This window comes from Physeter macrocephalus, chromosome 4 (genome assembly GCF_002837175.3).
Source record: "Physeter macrocephalus isolate SW-GA chromosome 4, ASM283717v5, whole genome shotgun sequence".
Lineage (NCBI taxonomy): Eukaryota > Metazoa > Chordata > Mammalia > Artiodactyla > Physeteridae > Physeter > Physeter macrocephalus.
The window spans coordinates 68,904,392-68,929,626 of record NC_041217.1 but is presented as its reverse complement, the minus strand read 5'-3'; the positions used below and the strand labels follow the sequence as shown (position 1 = coordinate 68,929,626).

General features: G+C 49.5%; 2 protein-coding genes across 5 annotated transcripts in view; one reads left to right on the top strand and one right to left on the bottom strand.

Moving 5' to 3' along the window:
• The window catches only part of COPA (COPI coat complex subunit alpha), a 53,836-nt gene extending 50,787 nt beyond the window's left edge, over positions 1–3,049 (bottom strand). Inside the window, exons 1-2 of the mRNA XM_007129634.4 lie at positions 2,910–3,049; positions 38–151 (exon numbers count right to left, since the gene is read on the bottom strand). Of these exons, the coding sequence (XP_007129696.1) occupies positions 38–151; positions 2,910–2,949 (154 nt within the window). The 5' untranslated portion in view covers positions 2,950–3,049. The remainder of the gene's footprint in view (positions 1–37; positions 152–2,909) is intronic.
• Positions 3,050–3,090: 41 nt separating this feature from the next.
• NCSTN (nicastrin) lies at positions 3,091–17,371 on the top strand. Of its 4 annotated transcripts, none has more exons than XM_007129636.4 (17): positions 3,091–3,255; positions 4,494–4,598; positions 8,365–8,488; positions 8,920–9,041; positions 9,474–9,619; positions 10,380–10,530; positions 10,825–10,934; positions 11,120–11,344; positions 12,017–12,121; positions 12,305–12,382; positions 13,251–13,423; positions 14,873–14,975; positions 15,090–15,185; positions 15,494–15,581; positions 15,846–16,000; positions 16,241–16,453; positions 17,104–17,371. In XM_007129636.4, the coding sequence occupies exons 1-17, from the start codon at positions 3,171–3,173 to the stop codon at positions 17,224–17,226; spliced, it is 2,202 nt and encodes a 733-aa protein (XP_007129698.1). In that variant the 5' UTR covers positions 3,091–3,170; the 3' UTR covers positions 17,227–17,371. The 4 variants fall into 4 exon arrangements, with proteins under 4 accessions (XP_007129698.1, XP_007129699.1, XP_007129700.1 ...); XM_007129637.4 differs by having other exon boundaries at positions 3,093–3,255; positions 11,192–11,344; XM_028488737.2 differs by lacking the exon at positions 3,091–3,255 and adding an exon at positions 6,616–6,667 and having other exon boundaries at positions 4,584–4,598; positions 8,853–9,041.
• The last annotated feature ends 7,864 nt before the right edge of the window (positions 17,372–25,235 follow it).

Genomic DNA, 25,235 nt, shown 5'->3' with positions numbered 1-25,235 from the left:
ATCTCTTTTAGCTTCCTCCTAGAAACTGTTATCTTACCATCATGTTCATCAAACTTATCAATGAGGGTGCACATCCGATAGTCCCATAACTGAATGACCCCATTGTGTAAACTGGTCAGGATCCAGGGTCTTTTGGGGTGAAAACTGAGTCCTGGGGGGAAAAAAAACAGACAATGATCCAATCAGCTAAATAAGCCCCACGATGTCACCTCCTGCCAACTATGATAAGAAAACAGGACAGCTAGGTTGATCCTAGGTTCATACATTCATTGATTGGATGCCACACATTGTGAATTTTATGGTATTAATGTGCTGGATTTTTTCTTATATTTCTTTAGATACTGTTGGGCTTTGGTTTAGGATGCAGTTACTTGGAATTAGTTGATCCTTTTGAGGCTTGCTTTTTAAGCTTCGTTAGGATGGGTCCACAGCAGCCTTTAGCTTAGGTCTAATTTGGCACCATTATTAAAGCAATACCCATTTGAAATCTCTATATCATGCCCTATAGTATCAGGAGGTCTATATTGGCCAGTATGTGAGCTCAATATGGGATTGTTCTGCCTTCTCCTCTCTAGTGGTTCTTTCCCAGGCTTTGGGTCATTTCTTCACATGCATGTGCAGATTAGAACTCAAAGGCCTGACAGGATCCCCTGCAGAACTCTAGGGTTCTCTGTGCAGCTCCCTCTTCTCTGGTATTTTGCCCAGCAACTTCTAGTTGTCTTGACTTCCCTGAACTCTAAACTCTGTCTCCTCAGTGAGACCACGGGGCTCTTCCCCCCTCCCTGTACTGCAGCCTGGAAACTCTCCCCAGGTAGTAAGCTAAAACAATCATAGGACTCATCTTGTTTATTTCCCTTCTCTCAAGAATCACTCTTGCACTGCTTGTTGTCCAATGTCTGAAAACCTTTGTTTCACACATTTTATTCAGTTATGCAGGTATTTAAGGTGGGAAGATAAATCTGGTCTCTCTTACTCCATCATGACTGGAAATGGAAGTCCACAGAAGTAACAACTGCTAACAGTTTGGACTGTAGTCTTTCAGGTTTTTAATGCAATCCATATCATTTTATGAAAATGGAGATAACATTATAATGTTCTGCAAACTTCTTTCCTCACTTAACTATATACAATGGATCTCATTACATTTAAGTACATATAAATATAGACTCATTCTTTTTAACAACTGCAAGGTATAAATGCACCACATTTTAAAATTATTCTACTCATGGGCATTTAAGCTTTTTCTACTAACTTTTATCTACCAGAAAATAGGACCTAATGAAGATGCTTCCACACATAATCTAGCCTATTTGCATTATTACTGATTTAGGCTAAAGACTGGAAATGAGATTGTTCAGGAATAGGGTATGTGCATTTAACATTTTGGTAGATACTATCTGATTGCAAAAAGACTGTATCAACATACAGTCTCACCAAGTTTCTGAAGGTACCCATTTTGCACACATTGGTCAACATGGGATGTTATCACCTATTTGTTGTTTTGCTTGCTTTACTAATCTAAGACCACTTCTTTCATTATTAGTGAGATAAAGAGTATTTTCATTTATTTATTGAACATTTTTATTTCTTCTTCTAAACTTTCCATTAGGTTGTTCATTTCCCCTGCCCCCCCCCCGTTATATACAGGAACACTCATTAATGGATATTTACTCTCAAATATTTTGATATCCCCCCCCCGACTTTCCTTCCCTACTGCCCAATAAGAAATTAGGAGCAGAAGAGAAAACTCAAGGATTATAAAGACCCATTTTAACCATCCAGGAATTCTTAATGGTACTCTTCTTCATAACCAAGATTCCCAAGAGACTTAGAATTTGCTCAGAATCTATTCTTACATTAATAATGGCATCCAGTTTCTGAGCTATTGAGTCTACGCCAGTCACCTTTCATATAGTTTCTCATTTTAATTCTCTCTATAAAAGAATGTTAATTATTCACATATTACAGATGAGGAAATAGATTTAGAAATGTTACGTTGCCCAAGGTCGTGCAGTTCGTTACCGAATGTTTCAGGATTCCAAAGCAAGCCCACCTGACTCCAAACAGCAGATTTCTAACCACTTTGCGATGCCACATTTAAAAATTTTTTTATTTTATATTACTAAATATTCAAGATACAAATCTTTTCCCCAAGTCTCTGCCTTTCTCATTCTAACATTCTAAGAGACTACTATTGCAATTTCAGTTGTTTGTCCTCCACCTCCAACCACTGATGCACAAGTTTTAGAGTTGTCATATTCATGAAATAAAAATAAAGATGCCCAGTTATATTTGAATTTCAGATAAAAAGTGAACAATACTAAAAAGTTATTCCCTTTTTATCTGAAATTCAAATCCAATTAGGCATCCTCTACTTTATCCGGCAACCTGTGCAAACTAAGACTTAACAATGTCCTGTTTCCAGGTAGGCAATGGAGCCCAATGGAGGCACTGGATGTTGATATGGTGGAGCCCAAGGCCTCCTTAAGAGAGGTAGCCAGTGCTCGTCTCCGAAAAACCTAGAGTTGGACACGAATAGCAGAGGTCGAGACTCGATCCCCAGGGCCACTCTCTACAACACAGTCATCAAAAAACCAACAGGTCATAGGGCCTTGGGAGCAGAATAAAGTCGCGGCACAGGCCCCAGGAGAGGAGGGAAGGAGGAGTGAAGCTAAGGAACCTCCTGCGATTCGTTAACCACTACAGGAAAATCAAATCCCGAGGGCACGCCAAAGGAGACAGGACTGCAGGTGAACCGTCCGCCAGGCCTAACCTCCCTCTGTCCCATCTTCCTCTGGTTCGCACGGTGGGCCCAATTCAGCCCGTTAAGTCTACCTTCTCTCTCTTCCCCGGTGACAGCGCCGCCCCTGACAACCAGCCTCCGTTCTCCCCCTTTTAATCTCCATTACCTTTGACCCGCGCACTCTTGGTCTCGAATTTGGTTAGCATCCTTCAGATCTCCGGCTTCGACCTGTTAATCCGAGCCCTGACTCTCCCTGCTGTCCTTTGCCTCCACGTCAGCGTCCCTCAGCCGCGACTCCCGGAAGTTCCCCAGACACGAACTTCCGGTCCCAGGAGCTCCGGGCCACAGAGACGGCGCCATTGTTGGCCTAGAGAGGCCACTGCCGGACAAGGAGGGAACCAAGGCTTCCGCTCAACCGAGACGCAAGATGGCCACGGATGGGGGCGTCTATGTGGACGACCTGGGGAGTCGGAGTCTCCTTCGCCTTGTGTCTTTCTGCGTCCTACTGGCAGGTGAGACCTACCCCGCCCGTGAGCTCCAGTTTGTAAGAAGAATCCTCCGGATCTGGCTGGCCCGAGCGCTGCCGTCTCCCTTCTGGTCCCCGCAGCCCCTCCGTCCCCCCACCCTGTAAATCCTCTTTCTCTTTCGTTCCCACGACAGAAGTTCCCCCTTTGCCTGGACCTGAAGGTCCCTTCTCCCTCGCGGCACGTCGTGTAGACCAATTTCCTCCTCCAGGCCTCTTCCTGGACTTCCAGCCCCACTTTCTCCTACTTTGTCCGAGTATCTCGTTTCCCCCACGGCCCCAGCCACCCCACGCACAATCAGAAAGGACAGGTGTTAGTTAGCGTTCAGCTTTCTTCCCAGTGCGTTTAGACTTTTAAGATCAAAGCGCTTGGTTCTGTGGGTGCATTGCGGCGCTTAGGAAGGTAAATGCCTTATTTCTTTCTCTGTTATTCCACCGTAAACCCGCGCGTCCCTGTCCTTCACCTGTTTGTCCCATCAATAAAGTGAAACTAAGGTAAGATATTAGTTCTCTTAACTGTCTATGCCGTGAAATAATGATTCAAGAAACTTTAGCCATTTATAATGTGCACAGGTGTTTGCTTACACCCATTTATTTTCTGGTATATGGCTTTCTAGTTGGTCAAGCCCTAAAATACAAATATGCCTGTTTATAACCACGACGACGATACCTTCCCCCAAATTGAGATTGTTTGTTTTAAAAATCCCCAAAGGAGAAACTATCTGCCTCACACTGTGGGCACACACAAATGACTTACTGACGTTAGATTAACTGACAGCGTGTTTGGCATAAGTTTTCTCCCAGTTCTGTTCAGACCCCTGGAAAAATGTCTCAAGAAGATTTTGTTGCTGTTGTGATCTATATTCTTAGACTGGCACACATTTATTAACTAATTAGTCATGTACATACAGAAAAGAAAAGCAGAAGTGTGGTTGTCCATGCAACCAGAAGCAGGTACACCTGAGGTTAAATACCGTTCCTTTGACAAATCAAGTTTTTTGTCTTTTAGCTTCAATGTCAGTTGCTTTATGATGTGTAGTAACTCTCTGTGGTACATAGCTGGGTGCATTTTTTGGTTCAATAATGTGCCCAAGAGGTGAGAAGAATAGACATTAGTCCCATTTTAGAAAGTATGATATGCTCAAGCCATACAACAAATTTGTGATATGATAGAGGCTAGTACCAGTGTCTCTCAATTTCTTCTTACACTTTTTATCTTCTGATCAGGTTTGTGCGAAGGAAACTCAGTGGAGAAGAAGATCTACATCCCCTTAAATAAAACAGCTCCCTGTGTCCGTCTGCTCAATGCTACTCATCAGATTGGCTGCCAGTGTGAGTTGAGGTTGGGATTTGTGTTCGTGGCCATTGATATTTCAGTCTGTGCCCTAGGTATAATAATCCATGTCCTGCTTGGGAGTCGTAGCACACAAATTAGGTGGTGTGGGTAGTAGGTGATAGAGAACCATTTGTCAAACCAGGTGAGATAATTAATAAGAGCAAACATTTAGGAAATGCTACATACAAGGTTCTTACATGTACATCTCATTTAACCATCACAGCAACCCCATAAGTAGATCCTGTTATTACCCCCATTTTACAAATGATGAAACTGAGACTTAGTGAAGTTGAGTAACTTTTCCAAGATCATTCTGCTATTAAGTGATGAAGCTTGGCTTTGAGCCCCAGTGGTCTAAGTTCTAAACCAGGACTCTTAACCACCCAGTTGGTTAGGTAGAAAGTTATAGTCTCTTCTAAGGAGTAAAAGCCTCTTATTCTATGAAGTCCACTCATCACCTGCACTCTGAATGCTCTTTTTGGAACCAAAATGGGCTTCCTTAAGGCGGTGAACTCTTTGAAGAAGAAGGCATTGAGAAACCAAATAGTTACAAAAGGAAATAGTAAAGGATTTAGATTTGTCTTTATGTTTTGTAAATGTGTTCCAAAACAGGCTACCCTGTCAACGTGGTATGGTTATAAAACTATGAGAGGGAAAAAAGTTGTAAGCTGAAGGCTGAATCCCTAGTTCCTTTGCTGCTTAACCTGTTATATTCAGATTTTGTTCTGTGGATAGTAGCTTTGTCAGAATGTAGTTTTGCAGGGAGGCAGGAAGCTTAGAGTCAGATCTTGACTTCTTCGTCATCAAATTGGTTACCTCCGAATTTATTTACTCCTGTTAAAATGGTTAGAGTATAAGTGCACAAAGCTGAAAGACTGCCTTTAATAGGTGTTTATTGATGATGCTGAGTGCAGTCTCAGCAGGACTGTGTGATTGTCTGAAACCTTCCAGTTTGGTTGGAGAAAACTAGACAGTGGAAAGTGAAGGACTTGCTCAAGGTGGCAATTACTAGTTTTCTAGCCATCCTTCCCCTAGCTATACTCTACATTAATTGTCCATATCCTTACTACAGGAAATACTGGGAGTAGGTTAACTGGTTCCAAACAGTCCCAAATTAAATTTTTGTTGGACCTTGTTTTGTTTTGGTTTTTAATATTTATTTTATTTATGTATTTTATTAATTTTTTTGGCCACGTCAGGTCTTTGTTGTGGCGCACAGGCTTCTCTCTAGTTGTGGCCTGCAGGTTTTCTCTTCTCTGGTTGTGGCGTGCAACCTCCAAGGCACGTGGGCTCTGTGGTTGTGGCGCGTGGGCTCCAGAGCACATGGGCTCAGTAGTTTGAGGCACGCGGGCTCTCTTGTTGAGGTGTGTGAGCTCAGTAGTTGCGGCGCACGGGCTTAGTTACCCCGCGGCATGTGGGATCTTAGTTCCCTGACCAGGGATCGACCCCGCGTCCCCTGCATTGGAAGGTGGATTCTTCACCACTGGACGCCCAGGGAGGTCCCTGGACTTTGTTCTTAAACTAGATTGGTGAGTAGAAGGGAGCCAGGTCCAGTGTGGGCTGAGATCAGACTGCTGGTCTTGCTGGAACCCCACTCTAGTGCAAAAGGCTAGGCCCCCATCCTCCTGAAGCTGAGCTCTAAGATACCCGCTTTGGGAATGAGTCATTCTGTTGCATGTTCTTAGAGCAGCCCTGTGGGAAGCAAAGCAGTAGCCTCTAGACATAAAGCCTGGTGCCAGTACGGAGACGAAAGGGGTGGGGCTGGACTCTGGCCACTTCCTCGTTAAGATCTTCTTGTTTCCTTTTCAACATACTTATTTCTAAGTCTTACTTAATATCTGTCCATCCTGAGCAAGATACACCCACTTAAATTTGGAGAGAAAGACCTAGATTTGATTTTCTGATTCTGATGCTCTGTTTCAATGGGACTCTTTTAAAAGTGCTCAGAAAGGGCTATCTGTAGCTTTCTTTACTTTTCCTTCCTCTCTTTCCTTTTTCACTCTTTTCCTACAGTATGAGATGAATAGGTGTGGAAAACCTCCTCCTCATTGAAGGACCAGAGAAAGTAAGCAAGTTATTTAAGACTACACAGTCACCAATGGGAACCCAGTGTCCAATCCAGGTTTTTTCAGGCCTGTGTTATAGCTTGTCTTCTTCCTGTCCTCCTTGGAGCTGAAGTTACGTATTTTTTATCTGCCAGATGAGCTTTTCCTTTTCTTGTGTTTTAAATGCTGTGGCACACACTGTTGTCTATTGTTTTACTTAGAACTGCCATTTGGTAGCTAAATCTTTACCAAAGTTATTCCAGATTCTGATTTTCCTCTATGTTTTATCACTATCAACATGAACTTATGAAGGATTTGCTATATATGACTTAGTTGAATGTTGGGGACCTGCTTCTATATCTAGATTTTACCAGAGCCCGTGGGAGAAAAATTCTATGTGGCTGGCAGTCTGAAAAGTACCTGTGGTTTTTGTCTCTTGCAATTTACAAGTATTCCAGTGTCTTGGTTTAGAGCCATAATTCTCATGCCTAATAAAGGACCATGTGACGTGTTTTGAAAATACACATGCTTGGGTCTCACCTTTAGAGATTTAAATTGAGTAGATCTGAGGTAAAGCACAAGCATCTCTATTTTTTAAAACTCCAAAGTGATTCTGATATGTAGCCAGGGTTGAGAAATACTGCTCTAAAACAATTTATGAATAACTCATCCAGTTTTGAGTGGGGAGAAAACTTGTGGGGAGACCCTAGGATGTCTCTACATGGATCACTAGGGACTTGAGGGGTATTGCTACATAGAACTCAAGGCATTCTGGACTGGATCGTCCATCCTCGAGTGGTGCTTTCCAGTCTTTGTCAAGAAACATATAGAAAATGTTATTTGGGACTTCCCTGGTGGTGCAGTGGTTAAGACTCTGAGCTCCCAATGCACGGGGCCCAGGTTCGATTCCTGGTCAGGGAACTAGATCCCACGTGCATGCCGCAACTAACGAGCCTGTCTGCCACAACTGAGACCAGGTGCAACCAAATAAACAAATATTTAAAATAAAAGAAAATGTTATTTGTAGAGCATCCTGGGGTAATGGATGAGTCTGCTCCTGGCCTGGGGTGACCAGGGTAGGGTTTTTGGAAACCCTCGGTCCCCAGAAATGAGAGGACTCGATATTAGCTCACCTAATCTATTCAAGGCCCATCATTTGGGAAACTATTCTACAGAACTCCTTGAACTTCTTGATTAACCTTTCCCAAAACTGGCCAAAAGCAAGTAAAGTCATTTCCAAATAGGGCAAAGGAATGGAGATCCAAGGAGGCTATGAGGCCAAGGAAATCTACACATATGTTTTCACAAAGGAAGATTCAGTGCTAGAACTCTAAGCTTGAGATCTAGAGCCTGCCATTTCATGGAGAAAATGCATGTGTAAAGACTTCGGTGTCTGCTGTTACAGAATCTTGTATATATGGCTAAATGAGGTTGAGGGAAGAGGGCAAGAAAATGAAGATCATAGAGCCTTTCTGACGTTTAACAAACAAGGCCTCTAATGAGTAGACTTCAGGCCTCTTTTGTCCTCCATTCCCTCCTAGTAGCCTTCACACGGAGCCAGGGCAATTCAGCCATTCAGTTCCAGTCCAGAGTTGGCTGCATTAACGCAATGTCTTATGACATTTTGTTGGGGGGATAAATGATCTGCAGAGTCAGTGAAGCAAAGTCAGAATGGTCAGCTGTGGGTGCTTTAATTTGACCCATTCTGTTCCGGCAGCTTCCGTTAGTGGGGACACAGGGGTTATCCACGTAGTACAGAAGGAAGAAGACCTACAGTGGGTGTTGACCGATGGCCCTAACCCCCCTTATGTGGTTCTGCTGGAGGGCACGCTCTTTACCAGGTAAGAACTCTGTGTTCCTGCTGAGGAAATGCATCCAGAGAGGGGAAGAGTCAGTGAACAATCCTCACACTTGTGAGTGAAAACTTCCCTTGGCTGCCCTGGTCCGATCAGGGCAGGGGGTGGAGTGATCCTCCGAAGAAAAGATGGGCCATTAAAAGGAATCGTCTCGGTGACCTTGTAAGTAGAGCTCTAGTTGAATAAGGACCCCAGGGAGGAAGAAGGGGTGCACAGAAACAGGGTAGATGAGATTAAGCCCTGAGTTCAGATCAGGTCATGGTTCTCACTCAGAAGCTAAGAGATGGAAAAGACAAGAAATGAGTCGACAGTGTTGATTCCCCTAACTCCCCATTTGTTTCCATCCTAGGGGGCAGGATGTCGGGCTGCCTGATAACCTCCCTGCCTTCGTTCATGGCATTGTCACCCTATTCCAGGAATCTGATGCAGAAGCTGAAGGGGAGAACCAGCCGAATTGCTGGTCTTGCAGTGTCTTTAGCCAAGCCCAGTCCTGCCTCAGGCTTCTCTCCTAGTGTGCAGTGTCCCAATGATGGGTTTGGTAAGAGCCCCAAGGGATCAGGGGAGCCTGCTGTCACCCAAAGCTCATTGTTGCTTCATTCTCACATCTTGGAGGGCTTGGGAAGAGGTTTGCATCTGTCTGTGTATAGTGTGAGCAACTGACTCCCAGACAGGAGATTCGTTTCTTTGTCTTTACCACTCATCCCTTCTCTCTCCTGCTCCCCTTTCTTCTGCTTACCTTCCATCCTCCCTTTTTGTCACATGCTCAGATCCCTAATTGCCCAGCTTAGGGCTCCCTGATACCAGTGTCTGTTTTACTGTAGGTGGTGATAGGTTGATACTTGCTTCTTTGAGTAGTCACCCCCTCCTTCAGAACTCCTAGTCCCAATCCTATGATATCCTAGCCCTCCTTCCTTACCTGGTCCCTGAGTGCTTGGTGTCCCAACATCCTATCCCCTGTCCTCCCTTTCAGGTGTTTACTCCAACTCCTATGGGCCAGAGTTTGCTCACTGCAGAGAGATAGCATGGAATTCGCTGGGCGATGGCTTGGCTTATGAAGACTTCAGTTTCCCCATCTTCCTTCTTGAAGATGAAAATGAAACCAATGTCATTAAGCAGGTAATAACTCTGCCAGCTCCTGGCAATTCCACTTAGAAAGAGAATTATTTTTTAGGCTCTTCTCCTGTTTAGAGGGAGTCTCATTCTACTAGTACACCCTCTGAAAGACAGTTGCCCCAGGAAGAGCCAAGAGGTTTATTTTTCTCACAGTCCCCTGTCTCTCTCCTTCCTGAAATTATAGCATTAAAGGCTTTTAGACTGGAAGAAAACATAAAGAATATTTAATATGAGATAAGGTATAGAACCCTGATTAAGAACCCTTAGTGTGGTAAGAAAGAACATTGGACTAGAAATTGAGAGATTCAATTCAGTAATTTCTGAAATTCTTTTTAGCTCTAATGTTCTGTAATTCTAATCTAATGTTCTCTAATTTTGATACATAGAGCAGTTAAGAGCTTTGTCCAAAGTTACATGGTGAGTTGATGTGCAGCTGTCTTAAATTTCATTTTTCATCTGCCAGTTTAGTGCTCTTTACAGCAAATCACATTAGGAGCAGTGACTGAAGCTCCAAATTGGGGCAGGCCATTTGGTATAGGGTAATTTCATCTGCCCCAACTAAGTCATTGACTCTGTGCCCCTTGGCACCTCTTGGTGAGTTTTGCTCTTTGACCTTATAGCTCCTGTGGTTGTACCAGGACAACTATAGCTCAGGGACAGATGTGGGAGTGGCTTAAGGATGGAGCTGGGCCCTCCTCCTTCTGGGAAGTATGGGATGGACTCCACAGCTAGCTGCCTCATCAGGGTTCGTCTCCCCTTGTAGTGCTACCGCGATCACAACCTGAGTCAGAACGGCTCAGCGCCGGCCTTCCCACTGTGCGCCATGCAGCTCTTTTCACACATGCACGCCGTCATCAGCACCGTCACCTGCATGCGACGCAGCTTCATCCAGAGCTCCTTCAGCATCAACCCAGGTAGGACAGATACGAGGCGAGCTGGGTGCCCTGGGGTGGGGAGGAGGGATCAGGCCAGGGAATGTGGGCGAGACCACTATCGGGACAGAGTGGGCACAGGTAGGGAGCACTGGGTGGGAGAAGTGGAAACAGTTCTACACAATCGAGGCAGCTTGTCCCCGAAGTGGACGGTGGCAGAGAAACCAACGTGGAAGAGTGGATACAGAAAATGACTTACAGAGAGGTCTTCCGGGCCTTCTCTGTAGCTACCTTCTCCCTTACCTGTTGATCTCTCACTGTCTGTGTCCTGCTCAGAAATTGTCTGTGACCCCCTGTCCGACTACAATGTATGGAGCATGCTTAAGCCTGTAAATACCTCTGAGACGTTGGAGCCCGATGACAAGGTTGTGGTGGCTGCCACCCGGGTGAGTGTTGGCCCCTGATCAGGGTGGGCAGGGCTGACACAGAAAGGGCAGGCAGGCCTGTTTTGGGCATATCAGGTGTCTGAGTTGCTACACCGGGGAGCCTCAGACGGAGAGGGATCTGGGCTGTGGGACTCTGGGGTTCTAGCCATCACCGCAGGACATGAATATTTTCTTGGCCAGAACAGGAGGGGGACTGGGGCCTGCCCCGAATTTCCATTTTCAAAGTGTACCTCCCCTGCCTTGTCTGCCGTGCCCAGCTGGACAGTCGTTCCTTTTTCTGGAATGTGGCCCCAGGGGCTGAAAGTGCCGTTGCCTCCTTCGTCACTCAGCTGGCTGCAGCTGAAGCTCTGCAGAAGGCACCCGATGTGACCACCCTGCCCCGCAATGTCATGTTTGTCTTCTTCCAAGGGGTGAGGGCTCTTTGGCTGGGGTGGGATGGCCGGGAAGGAGCGGGTGGTAAAGATGGGAGTGGCAATTGTTTGGGGAAGATCTCAGCACTTGACTTAATTGTTATTCAGCAGAGAGCTTCTGGATGTGTCTATGTGTGCCTCCCTTTCAGATTCCCCCACTGTAGGAAGCCTTTGCACCCTGACCTGAAATTGGTATACTGCCAACTCCCTCACTCCCCCATGGATATGGTCTATTTGAGACATTCTTTTACATTCTCTGGTCCCTTTCCCTGCCACCTCCACCCAGGAGCCCTGAAGCTCCTGCCTCTCCCCACTGCCACCACAGCCTGACCCTAGGGTAAAGGAACAGCAGCCGTGGCTCAGTCGGCAGAGGTGGGGGAGAAGCAAAAAGCAGACACTTAACAGCTGATGTTCGCCTTGGGCCTCCACTTAGGCTGCTCTCCCCACGTCTGGGCTCGAGAAGTCCTGTGACACATACGTGTGAGGCATAGCCACAGCTGGGAGCTGGGGTAGGGAGGAGGGCAGAGTCACGTGACTAAGCTGGCCAGCAGTTGAGATGACACAGACAGTAACGTGTGTACCTACAGCTTTGATGATCTGGCCCCAAGGCACTGAGGCTGCCCTAACACTTTGGAATCTCTGTTCCCTTTCCCACCCGTCTCCACCCCTCAGGAAACTTTTGACTACATTGGCAGCTCAAGAATGGTCTACGATATGGAAAATGGCAAGTTTCCTGTGCAGTTAGAGAACATTGACTCATTCGTGGAGCTGGGACAGGTGTGCAGCATGTATCCTCCATCCCTTCCTTCCTATCTCCTAAAGCTTCACCTCTGGTGTTCTCTTGTTCCCACTGCAGGTGCCACCACCTCTTCCCTTGTCTTCTGATCCCACTCTTTTCTCCCCGATATGGGCCAGAATGGGAGACTAATTATAAATGTTGCTTCTTCATCTTCCCCCCAGGTGGCCTTAAGAAATTCACTAGAGCTTTGGATGCACACAGACCCCATGTCTCAGAAAAATGAAACTGTACAGAACCAGGTAATCTGAGTATCTCTTCCCCTCACTTCCCGTTTCAACAGCTCAGAATATGGGCATCCTCTTGCCCTGGCCCTGTCCGCACCAGCCTCCAGGGCCTGTGAAACAGGACCTTAGGTTGGGCGTTGGCCAAAGGGTGAACACCCCAGCTGTTACAGCTCCCCGGGAAAAACCGTGAGTTCAGCTCCTGTCACTGGTTCCCTGGGATGGATGGTTCTCTGATCATTCAGTGCCTAGCGAACTGTCACTGCCCATTAAGGACAGGGTGTGAGTGGCTCCTTTCTCTCCTGCTGCCCCAGGGACCCAGCTGTCCTGGCTGCCTGTTCTCATCCTGGCTGTGTAAGACTCCCTACCTAAACTGTCCTCCACTTTCCTCACTCCTTGTTCAAGACCCTCCCTCCCTCAAAATAGGTCTGTTTTTTCCCTGAGGTCTTCCTGCCATGCCAGCTTCAGTGTCATCCCTGCTCTGGCTTCTTACAGCCCTTACAGAGTGGACTACTGGTGTGGCATTCAGCATTGTTCTGTATTATTTTTTGCTCCTCCAGTTCTACACAGCAAATAATAAGTAAAACATTGGCTGAGGATAAGACAGTGTCCTGAGGACAGTGGGGTTTACCTGTAAATATGAAAAAAAAAAAGAACCCACAGGCCTCTTACTTCTCTGTGCCGTAACTTAAACAGGATGGTGGGAGCTGCAGGAAAATTCAGAGAGCCTTGATCCCAAAAGGCTTGAAGGATTTAGATGTAGGAGAATTTAGGGCTGCTCAGCAGGTTGGGGACTTGAAGTAGAGAGTGTTTCAGGTCTAAGAGAGACCTCTTCCTGCTTCCTCTCCCCAGTGCATCCCATCAGCTAATGCCCCTCATCCCCCAGGTGGAGGAGCTCCTGACCATCCTGGAGAAGAGCGGTGCTGACGTCCCTACTGTAGTCCTCAGGAGGCTGAGTCGGTCCCAGCCTCTCCCGCCATCTTCTCTGCAGCGATTTCTTCGAGCTCGAAACATCTCTGGCGTTGTTCTTGCTGACCACTCTGCTGTCTTCCATAACCAGTAAGAGTCACCTAGCCTGCATCCTCTTTGTTCCCGAAGAGAATCTGTTCTGCAGCCAGAGGTCCATAGAGAGAAATGTCTCTGTGTCAAGGGAGATCACTGCTCGCCCCTGTCCCCACACGACCCTCACCAAAATCTCAGGTCAATCTGTGTTCTTTGCTCAGTGTCTTTTTCACATCTAACCTGGTCCCCTCGTCTGACTTGACATTTCATCTTAGAAAACAGTCCTCACCCTGAGCCCTTTCCTAGCACAGTCCTCCTCATTTGTGGTTCCACCTCTGCGAAGCTCTCCAGGGGCCTGAGTTTCCCCAGGGCTGCCAGCAGAGGGCATCATCTCAAACGCGCGCCGGAATGATGTGGGTTCTTTGGCTGGAGCACAGAGAGCTGTCCCTGCTCTCTATGACCCGCCCAAGGGTGCCGCAGACAGTACTCATACTCTGTGAAATGTAACATGTTCTTGCCATGTGGTAAGTGTACGTGGTTCAGTGTGGGTATAAAAATGTCCCTACAGCTGAGGGGGCTCCAGCAATAAGGGGTGAGGCCCTGGTAGTCACCTCTCTCCTGGTCCTAGGCACCCCTAAACTGCCCCTAACTTGAGGCCTAGGGTAACAGGGGACTTGACTCAGGCTGGATTACTAAGCCCCCAGCCTCCCTTCCCTTCTCAAAGCAGGCCAAGTGAGTTTCTGAGTAAAAATGCATAAGCTCTGGTTCTCCACCCCCCACCCAGTAGCACCTTCTCATTTATTTAGGGCGGTGACAGTTCAGATACATAGGGTCAGCTCTCTTCTCCAAACTTGTCTTCTGTATCACTTTGTGGTGAGGGGTGATTCATCATTTGAACATATGTTGGACTTGGCCATGAGGCTGACTTGATTCTGTCGGGGGCAGGCAGTCGGTGGTAGAGGCTGGGAGTGCTCTCCTCTTAGCTTCTCTTCTAAGATCTGTCTCCTTGGGGCTTCCCAAGGAGCATCAGGGTGGTTTGACCCAGTGTGGTGTTACATACTTGTGGACAGACCTACTCGTCCCCCCTCTACTCCCAGCCACCTTCAGTATGAATGTACATTGAAACAATCATATGATTGCTCTGATAGCATATGGCAGGGTTCTCTGAGAGTCGTCTTAGCCACCCTCCTGTGTCTCCGACCCAAATGACACGGAAGTGTCTCTTACGTTTAAAGATCTCCCAGGAAGGAACAGTTCTGCTTGTGATCTTATTTACCTTTTCTATCTTGTCGGTCAGACGAGTCTTTGGATTTAAGCACTCCCACGCTCACTCCTACTTCGCCATTCTCTGCACCTTCTTCAATATGGAATCCTGATTTTCTCTTTTCTCTCCTCCCTGTATGAGGAAAAATGAGATCCCAAGTTCCTGCAGAAGGGACAGTTGAGGGAGGAAAGGGCAGGGCCCTGACTGAGTGCAGCCAAGGCTCATGCTGGCTTTCCTGGCAGCTATTACCAGAGCATTTACGACACTGCTGAGAACATTAATGTGACCTACCCGGAAGGGCAGAGCCCTGAAGAGGACCTGAACTTCGTGACAGACACTGCCAAGGTAGCACCCACCCGGGCTGGCTGGGAGCATGGGGAACACAGTGCAGATGGCTGGCATGTTAGTGTTGGAGGTCAGAGAACCTGGGCCATTCAGCCACCTCCTCACCTACTACAGGCTCTGGCAGGTGTGGCCACAGTGCTGGGACGTGCACTGTACCAGCTCGCAGGAGGAACGAACTTCAGCCACACCATTCAGGCCGATCCCCAAACGGTAAGAGCAAGTGGGCCCTGGCTCCTTTCTGTCTCTGTTTACACAGCAGGCTACCCCATCCTTTATCCTGGTCCCTTGCCTAGTTTCCCAAACCTTGGCATTCAGCAGCCCTGGATGTGCAGGTGAGGATCACTGATGCCCCAGAGAGCTCTCGGGTGAGCCTCATCTGTGTCCTGTGACCAGCCACCGTCTCCCCAACCCCAGTGTCTGGCCAGTCTGGTTCCTACCCCATGACTGGATCTCCACTAATAATTCTTTCCCTGGGCTTCAAGTCACAGGGATCTCTCTTCTCCCTGTCCCAATCCTAGGTTACCCGCCTGCTCTATGGGTTCCTGGTTAGAGCCAACAACTCATGGTTCCAGTCTATCCTCAGGCCAGACCTAAGGTCCTACTTGGGTAAGCCCCTGGTGTGCGATGGGACCCTTAACGAAGGGAAGGGACAGAGAAAAAGTCATCATTTTGATTTAATCTTTCCTTTCTCCTTTTTCGTGTTTTCTTTCCCCCCTGTTTTCCTTTCTTCCTCCTGATATTTGTTGGATCCTTTTCTCTTAACTTTCTCTTCTCTGGCTCCTGCCTATCCCTGGGCTCTTCCTATCCCTGCCCATCTGCACCCCACCTTCCACCCATCAAATCCTCCCTTCCCTTGTGGTCTCCGGTCAGGTGACGGGCCTCTTCAGCATTACATCGCCGTCTCCAGCCCCACCAACACCACTTATGTTGTACAGTATGCCTTGGCAAATTTGACTGGCAAGGTGATCGACCTTACCCGAGAGCAGTGCCAGGATCCGAGTAAAGTCCCCACTGAAAACAAGGATGTGAGTAGTAGTGGACATTGGAGGCGCCCCAAGGGTCCCCTTCCCTTGGGAAAGTTGGTGGATCTCCTAGGCCCAATTGGACCCAAGAGATTGGGATGGAGAGGTGGAGGGATGCAGCCCTTTGAACTTGAGTATTGAAGAGGCAGTAGCCTGGGTAAAAACGGACCATCTAGAGGGTAAAGGGAATGAGAGAGAGAGGATCCTTGTCAGCCCGTTTGCTGTGGCCTGTCTTCTGTGCAGCTGTACGAGTACGCTTGGGTTCAGGGCCCTTTGAATTCCAACGAGACAGACCGGCTTCCCCGGTGTGTGCGTTCCACGGCACGACTCGCCAGGGCCTTGTCCCCTGCCTTCGAGTTGAAGCAGTGGGGCTCTACTGAATACTCTACATGGACTGAGAGCCGCTGGAAAGACATCCGCGCCCGGATATTTCTGATAGCCAGCAAAGAGCTGGAGGTGAGACACGGGTTGGGGAGGGTGGGGCGTGGGGGAGGTGGCAGAGGTCTATTTGACCTCTTTCTATTGCCTCTTGTCTCTTACCCCCTTCCATCTCCCATTTGCCCCAGATTTGCCACAAAAACCTGCTGCAAATCTGTCCCTGGTCAGCCAGCATGCGCCATTAGGAAGCTTGTCTTCACTGATAGTTTGCGTATGTGTTCATTCTGGACATATGTTTCCATGGAGACCCAAAGAGATATGCCTTCCCCTGTGGACCCTATGTAGCCCTTCCGCAGCTCCACTCCCATCCGGTATGTCCACCAGCCATCGCTAGGACGAGTCAATCTAATAACTTATTGAGCACCTGTCACAAGTGAGTCAGTCACGTAATTGGCCACAAGAGAATCAAAGTCATGGGCCCTACCTTCTGGATGCTTAAAATCTAAGTAAAAAAGGCAGAAGCAAGGACAGAGGTACTTTACTCCTCTTTTCAAATGGGGAGACTAAGTCTCCAGACTGGGGAGACATTGCCTATGATTGCGCAGTACTTGGTGCTTGGAGCCAGCTCTGGAATTCCAGTGCCCTGGCTCCCAGCCCCAAGCAGTTATCCACAACTACACTGAGTTCTGAGAGCACCTTTCTCCTTCCCTGCCCACCTCCTTCTGCAGTTTATCACCCTGATGGTGGGCTTCGGCGTCCTCGTCTTCTCTCTTGTCGTCACCTACTGCATCAATGCCAAAGCCGATGTCCTTTTCATTGCTCCCCGGGAACCAGGATCTGTGTCTTACTGAAGAGGACCCCAACTTTTCCTGCCAGCTCTGCAGTTCACTTCCTAGGTCATCTGTCCCACTGGGACATAAACCACTAGTTTGTCACTGGAACCTCTCTGGGCCTGGCTCGGACTGACATTAACATAAAGTGGAACTGCCCAAAAGAGACAGTGAGGGATAAACAAGTTACCTGCCGCCCCCATCTTCCCCTTCCCATCTCCCCGTCCCCGTGTCTTCTTCCTCACCCCTGCCAAATCCTGGGATGACAAATAGAAGCTTCTTGCTCCTGTTTTGACTCGGAGCTACCTATGCTAACTTTCCCTTCTTCAGGATCCCTCTTCTCGTTCCGTCCCACCTTACACCTCCCTCTGCTCCCCGCCCCTCGCCCCCTTCCTGAGCAGGAAGGACATGAAGGGGTGAATGCCAGGAACAAACTGCAGGGAAGCCCTGAGGAGGACGGGAGCCATCTGTGGGCTGAGCCTCCTGTCCCCCTCCTGCTGTCCTGTCTCAAGGCCCTTAGATGGCACATCAGGGTGGGTGTGCTGCTGGGTGGGTATCCCACCTCCAGCCCACAGCACTCAGTTGTAATTTTTATTAAGCTGTAATATCTATTTTTGTTTTCTTTATTCCTTTTGTGTGTGTATGTGTACGTGTATATAAATATATAAATAACCAGTCTCATTAAAACAGACTCTCCCACATGTCCTGTACCATTACCTGTTACTCTTCCTGAGCCCCTTTGTTCAGTGATCCCAGATTGGAGTCGTGGAACCGTAACCTCACATGCTCTCTTCTGAGTCCCCAGAGAGCCCGAGTAGTAAGACTCTGTCAAAAAACAGTGGAAGTTCTGGCAGACGGGTTCCTTGTGGAGCCCTGGAATCCTGGTTTCCCTCTACAAGAGCGACGTTAGCACGGTTTCTTCCCACTTTGTATTCGACAGACATTTCTTTCCTTATCTGAGTCCCGGGCTGGGGTCCAGAGATGAAGGGAATACAGCAGCCTTGACCCTTGAGTAGCTCACATTTGGGCTAAAGGGAGAAGCATACACTCACAACTAGAAATCGCAGCCTCTCCAGAGTGCTCTGGTAGCACATGGAGGGGTTCAGGGCAGTGGGGGTGGCATTTGGAAAGGCTGCAGAGAGGAGGAGGCGCTTGGGTGGTGATTTAGAGCTCACCGGGTGTGGAAGCGCAGAGCCAAGAAAAGGCATGGCTCATGCTTGAGAATGGTAGGTTGTTCGGTGTTCCCGAGCCGTAAGGATCCGCAGAAAGGCTGGGGCCAGGTCACAAAGGCCCTTGGGTGGCATGCTAAGAGGTTTGTGCTGTCAGTGGGCATTTTGTAGGCCAAAACGAGTAGTTTTGGACCCTTCTAGAAAGAGAATCTCTGCTCTTTGGAGATACTCTAACTCCCTGGGTCTTCACAGAGGCAGAATTCTGGAGGATAGCAGAACTGCTAGATGACGGGCAGGGGCTGAGTCAGCTGAGGGGGGACGGGAACCGGTAGGAGTGGCGCCTGAAGCCAGCCTTTTCCCCTTGCTGCTGGCCAAGGGCCTGTCTCCAGCGTGCCTGAAGACAGCAGAGATGGAAAAGAACTGGCCCTTTTCAGAGTCCCAAGCACTCCTCTTAGTTTCCTGATTAGACTACCTTTTCAAATCCTGCTGAGGGGAGGTGATTTTTCTCGAGGTTTCTCTCCAAGTTCCCTCAGGGGGCATGTTTGGGGTTCTGGGATGTGGAAATATACCCCGCTGCTTCCCCGCCACCATACCCCTCCCAGTTTGAGCTGGAGAAGCTGTGCACTGTGCTGGCGGGAGTTGAGCACAGCTGCCACCATCGCCTGGGCCCACTCCATGCCTCCCTCGGCCAACAGGTCTCCCAGTGGACAGAGCGCTAAGCTCCCTCATCCTGCTGGCAGCTTCTGGAAGCGGGGAAGTGGCTGAGAACCATTGAGAGGGCTGAACAGGGAAGCAGAGGTTTAGGCAGAATCAGTGGATGGGGTGGGCAAGAGAAGGGTACAGGATGTAGGGTTTTCTGTCCTCCGGTCTCCTCCTCCTAGGGAGGAATCTTCAGCACCAGTTTGTCTTCCGCCTTCTATGCTACCCCTACCTCACCCTCCCCCCCAAAAAAAGAAATTACAAAACCAAAAAACATGTCTCCTGAGGAGACCAGTCTCCATGGAAGGGGCAGTAGACCCCCAGATGACCCACTGGGGCCCTCTCTCTGAGACCACAGTCTATAACTCCTCCCCAGCCACCTCCTGTGTCCTGGAGACCGCATGCGATTGGCTAGCAGCATCTTAGGGCCACAGACTTAAGTCGTTAGCCTCCCTCTTCCTGCTTGCTCCAGGCCCTGCTTACCTCTGTGCCGCCTTCTGAAATTTGTCATTTTCCAGCTCCTCCCTTGCCCACAGGGCTTCCCTCCCTCCCTACTCCTACCCACTGCTACTTCTCACGGCACCTTCTCTTCCACCCAGCCCACGTCGACTGACTGTTGAGTAACAGACCTCCCTGCTCCAGGACCCAGTCTGTCCCGTCTCTACCTCTTGTGACACGTGGTCCCTCGAGACTAGCACCGAAGGCTTTCCTATTAGCTGGTTTCTCTTTCCCAGCTTCTCTGAGTAAAGGGTGTACTCTTTTCTGTCTCCCACATCCCAGAGGCACATCCTGGGAGGAGATATTTTCACCCAGAGTCTGGTGTTCTGTACCAAGATCCCACCTTTTTCAAGAGGACTTTGTTTCTTCCAGGGACCATATGATAAGCCCTGAGAAATTGTGTGTATGATCTTAACTCATTTGATAGATGGGGGAAACAGTAGCCCAGAGGAATGACGTGGCTTGCTCAAGGTTACACAGCATATTAGAGCAGAGACTGGAACATTTCTTATATCTGCACTGGCAGCTACAGTGGTAATAAACATTTATTGAGCCTGACTACCCACAAGGCACTCTGTCCCAGCATCGTAAAAGGGTATGAGATATGGCACCTTCCCTTAGAGACTTAGGATCCAGAGTCTAGATGGCAGGATGGGACATGACACAAGATAAATAACCAGGCCAGGCAGCATATGTTCCATGCAATATCAGTGCTATAAAAAGGGTCTACCGGAGTTCAGAGGATGGAGGGTTGGCTTTGGGTGGGGCCAGTAAGGAGAAGCTTCATTTTGTTGTGGGAAGAGCTCAGGACCAGATTTTCTGGAGTGCCTCCAATGCTCTGTGTGACTTTGGAAAGGGCACTCCCCTCTCTGGGCCCCAGTGGTTCTCATTTGCACAAAGTGGAGTCAGACGAGGCTGCTGTCTGAGGCCCCGCCCTGCTCTGACAGTCCGCCTCTCTTCCCTTCTGCCTTTCATCCTAAACCCGTCAGGGCAGGGGATGGCTTGAAGGGTTGGCCAATTCATGAGCTTTTGAAGGTAGTTAGAAAGTTCTCCCACTGGAGAGGGAGGCCTGGGGGTGCACTGATTGCCCTCTAACCCAAGGACAGTAGACTGCGGGTAGTGGCATAATGTGGTAGAAAAGCCATCCTGAAACTCAGCATCCCATCCTCAAAAAAGCGTGGTGGGAGTTGCTGAGTTGGTGGGACTTTGGGAAGCAGAGAGCCTTGGAAGGTCAGGGTCCACGTGGGCCTCAGGTCAGATTTTGATTCCTTTCTGAGTCCCACATCAGAAGGCAGAGGGGTTGGCACACTCCTGTTGTTGAGAAGGGCAGCTGGAGCCCCCGTTCCCAACCAGAAGGACGTGGGACAGGAGCGGAGAGGGCATCTCAGGAGGCTTGAGGAGATGATGCAACTGTGGGTAAACATTACCAGCCTCTGGCTCTGGCTGGCTGGCTGCTCAGGGGCTGGGGGCCAGGACCCTGGAGTCCCCTGTCTCTCCCCCCATCAACTGAGGAGGAGTTAGAGAAACTGGAGGGGAAAAAGGAACAACAGAGATGAAAGAGGGTATCTGGAAAAGGAATAAAGGAGTGAAGGGCAAGCGGAAGTAGGCAATCCCTGATGGGCTAAAGGAGGGAAGGAGGCTGGGAGTGCTCTGAGGGAGCTGAGCCTGAGGGGAGAGAGGCCGGGCGGGTGTGGCGGTGGTGGGGGGGGGGAGTGGGCCCAGAGCTGGTGGTGACAGATGGGTGGACACAAAGAGGAGGGCTTCGGGGAAGACAGATGGATGGGGGAGGGAGGAGGAGAGGTGGGGGGGCAGTGGTCGGAGGAGGCCTAATGAGATTGGGATGGGCTTGGAGCTGGGGAGAGGTGAGCAGAGAGGAGAGAAGAAAGGAGAGGCTGCCTTAGGAGACAAAGGCAACAAGGCCTAGGGGGCCGGGGGGTGAGAGAGGGCTCAGGGCCTGGCGCTGAAAAGGGGCTTCCAGCCGGGCTGGAGGCAGAGACGGGGACAGATTGTGGAGACCCGCTGTCACCTAGAGGCACAGAGAGGTGGAGACAGGGAAAGACAGACTGAGGGAGAACACGTGGAAGCAGACGAGGAGGGAACTTCAAAGATGGAAGAAGATCCAAGACGAGCCACCGCTTCCCAGGAACATAACAGATCCTGCCCAGGAGCTCCTGTGACCCAGAGCGCTGCACATGATAACACCCCCGTCCCGGGCCACTCCCAGGATGGGTCGCGCAGTGTGGCACGGTGAGGGTTAATGCCGTCTGCTCTCTCTGCCAGCCGCTTGCCTGGTTGGGTCCCCAGGGCTCCCCACATATGTCACCCCCTCTCCTGCCAAACCCACGGCTTCCCAGCTCCTCCAGGCCCTGCCCCCACCCTCAAGGACCAGGCCCCCTGCCCCCATGTCTTCCCTACATCCCAACCTCCCTCCCCCACCATCTACCTCACAGGCAGGCAGTGTGGTGATGAAAAAAGATGGGGAGTAACAATCTGAAAAATTGAACGCCTATCAAATGCAAAATAACAATAAACCACAGAGCCACACTCATCCTCCCACCCCCTCCCCATCCTCCTGCCCTGCTTACAGCAAAGACCCCAACACAACTCCCAGGTTTCTCCCCCCCACCCCCCACCACGGGGCCTGGAGCTGCCGGCAACCTGAGTTGACCTCAGAGCTCTCTCCAGCCTTCCTCAATCATCATGCCTCATATACATGCATGGATGATTTCTTGCCACCTTTGAATCACTGCACAAATGTAAGGGTTTGGGGTACCTAGCACTTTCCCACGCACTGTGGGACAAAAGCCCTATGAGGAAGGCAATTTTTTTCCCATTTCACAGATGACAAAATAGGTTCAGTCAAGGTTAATGATGTGTCCAGGGAATTCCCTGGTGGTCCAGTGGTTGGGACTCCATGCTTTCGCTGCCGAGGGCCTGGCTTTGATCCCTGGTTGGGGAACTAAGATCCCACAAGCTGCGCAGCCAAAAGAAAAAGGTTAATGATGTGTCCAAGGTCACCAGGACTCGGACCCAGGTCTACTGGCCCCAAGTTCAGTAGAATTAGTAGTTCTTCCCACCACTCCATGCTTTTAGCTCCTCCTCTTTATCACACGCTATGTCCTTTTTAGCTACACCCCCTAGGTGCAAAAACTGAATACCTGAATGAATACTGGGGCTGGGGGCCCCAGAGTCCAGGACCCTGGAATGACAGATGCAGAGGAGGCAGACAGAGGTGGTCCCAGAGCACTCTCCCACCCCCATGTACCATCATCCCTCAGCTTGCACTGGGCACAGCCTGGGCTGGGTGCTTCAAGGATGGAGGTTGCAGGGTTGAAATATCTGAGCCGAACTGCCTAAAAGGAGGGAGTCTGGGAACAAGGATTTGGTTTGTCTCTCCCATCTCCACCCCACCATGGTTCCCTTCTGCTTCTACGGTCTCTCCAGGTTCTGCTTCTGTTTTTCTCAATGTCTCACCCTTGGGGAACCAGGCCTCCCCATTTCAGTAACAGTCCCTCATCTCTACAGCTGTTTGTCTTGTCTCCCCTCCTTGTCTCCCTGTCTCCAGTAATTTTTTGTTTCCTCACAACTGTCTGCACTCTGCTTCCCACATGTCTATATATCTCCACCCTGTGTTGGGGCTTCCCTCAGGACCCTCTCCCAGTATCAGTACCTGTCCATCCCTGAATATCCGTGTTTTCTCCACGTCCATAATTCACCCAGGTCTGTGTCTCCCTAAACATCTCCTCTTTTCATGTCTCTCCCTGTCTCTATCCCCCTGTATCTTGCATCCCCGAATCTTCCACAAAGCCTTGGCAACCTGGCAATTCTGCTCCCATCTTCTCTCTTCTATCTCTCTGTCTCCCCTACGTCTCCATCTCCCCGTAACGAGTCTTCCCATTTCTCTATATCTTCCCCATGTCTGTAACCTCATGACTCTGTTTTCTCATCTTGTTCCTCTCTGTGTGTGTCTCGACATCTCCCCACGTCTCCCCCTTCATTTCCTCTGCTTCTTCTCCATCTCCCATTTGTTCCGTATCTCTCCTCTCCTCCATGGCCCTCTCTCCTGAGTCTCTCTGTCTCCCAATTTTCTTGGATGAGGTGGAGGGCAAGAGGGTGGGGGAGGTAGGATTGTTGTTGCTGGGGGCTCATTAGGTAGAGATTGGTTTTTAATCAGCACCATGGCAATGATGATGCAAGAACTGAGATGCCACCTGATCCCCTGCCCCCCAGCCCCCCTCCTCAAGCCTCCTTTCCCCTCCAGCTCAGCCAATCTGCTGGCGCCTGGGCACCTGTTTGGGCCTGCCCAGGTGGGAGTTGGCACCTCCCAGACCTGAGGGTGGGGGAGCTTGGAGAAGAATTACAGGACTCCCCTTAGGGAATGCCTTACCCTGGAGAAAGCCCAGAAAAGGTTGATCAGCAACAGGGAAATGGCAAATGCTTCCAAAAGCCTGCAGGTGGACTGTGCTCCTACTAAGGTCCAGACCCATTACATGCATTATCTCACTTAATCTCCGTGGCAACCTAAGCGGCAGCTATATTTAATCCCATTTTACAGAAAAGGAAGGTTGAGGCTCAAGAGGTTGAGTTACTCATCCAAGGTCACACAGCCGACAAAGCTTTCTTCACTGTAGCACTGTAGCCATCTCTGGAGTCCTCCCAGCCATGGTTCATTCTGGATATTCACAGAGGTTCAATGAAGACATTCAACAGCTGAGTGGGGAAGAGAACTTCAGATACAGAAATGTAGCCCACTGCCTCTGTGCTTCCCTTGCTCTCTGCTCCTGCCACCCTGTATCACACACACACACACACACACACACACACACACACACTCAGACATGCACGCACATGCACACACAGTCTGGAGGCAGCTGAGCTATTGATGTGAACTTAATCAATGCCCATTTGCATATGATTTTGTAGCTAGTTTTCTTATTGCTCATTTGATGACCCAGCATGCTCGAAGGCTGCCTGGGTTCCCTGCCCTCCTTCCCCAGTGTCCTTCCAACCCTGGTTCCTCCTCTGCCGGCACTCCTGTACTCTGCTCCTTTTAGCCTTTACCTCTTTCCTCCTGAGAGCCCCCAATTCCCAGTGGGTCAGGTTGGGCCAGCCAGCCTGGAAAAACTCCTTGTAGGATCTGTGTCAGGAATCTGACCCCACTCCTCCCCTGGTGATTGGGTAGGTGGGAGGCTGGAGGATGGGATAAGAGGGTGTGGGGTGATTGAGTCCCAGGATGACAAGGGCAGGGGCCTGAACAGTAGCCACAGGCAGCCTGGCAAAGGGGCTGGTGGGAACCACCTTTACGAAGAATGAGAGCTTGGTGAGGGCAAGGACTCTAGGGAACTCTTCTCCGTTTTCGTGCTGTCCACTTGCCCTTTTCTCGATTTCCCTGTTAGTACCTTGGAGAGCCTTTTTCCCAGGGAAAAGGAGATGTGGGAAGAGGCTGTCCAAGCCCAGCTGGGACTCAGAATGGGACCATGGCACTTAAACCTGGCTTGCTGGGGGCCTCTGTCCCTGCCGCCTCTGGTGTGGGAGACTGAGGGGTTTCATCTGTGATCCTGCCCTGGCTCTCGCCCCAGCCCCACCCCTTCCCCAGCTCTCCATTTCTTGCTTATGAAATATGCATGGAGAACAGATGTCCCTGCTCCCCCACTCCCCGCCCCC

Coding starts and splice junctions, on each gene's coding strand:
- NCSTN (XM_007129636.4), top strand. CDS start 3,171: ATGGCCACGGATGGGGGCGTCTATGTGGACGACCTGGGGAGTCGGAGT. Junction 3,256..4,493: donor TTTCTGCGTCCTACTGGCAG/GTGAGACCTACC, acceptor TCTTCTGATCAG/GTTTGTGCGAAGGAAACTCA. Junction 12,122..12,304: donor CATTCGTGGAGCTGGGACAG/GTGTGCAGCATG, acceptor TCTTCCCCCCAG/GTGGCCTTAAGAAATTCACT.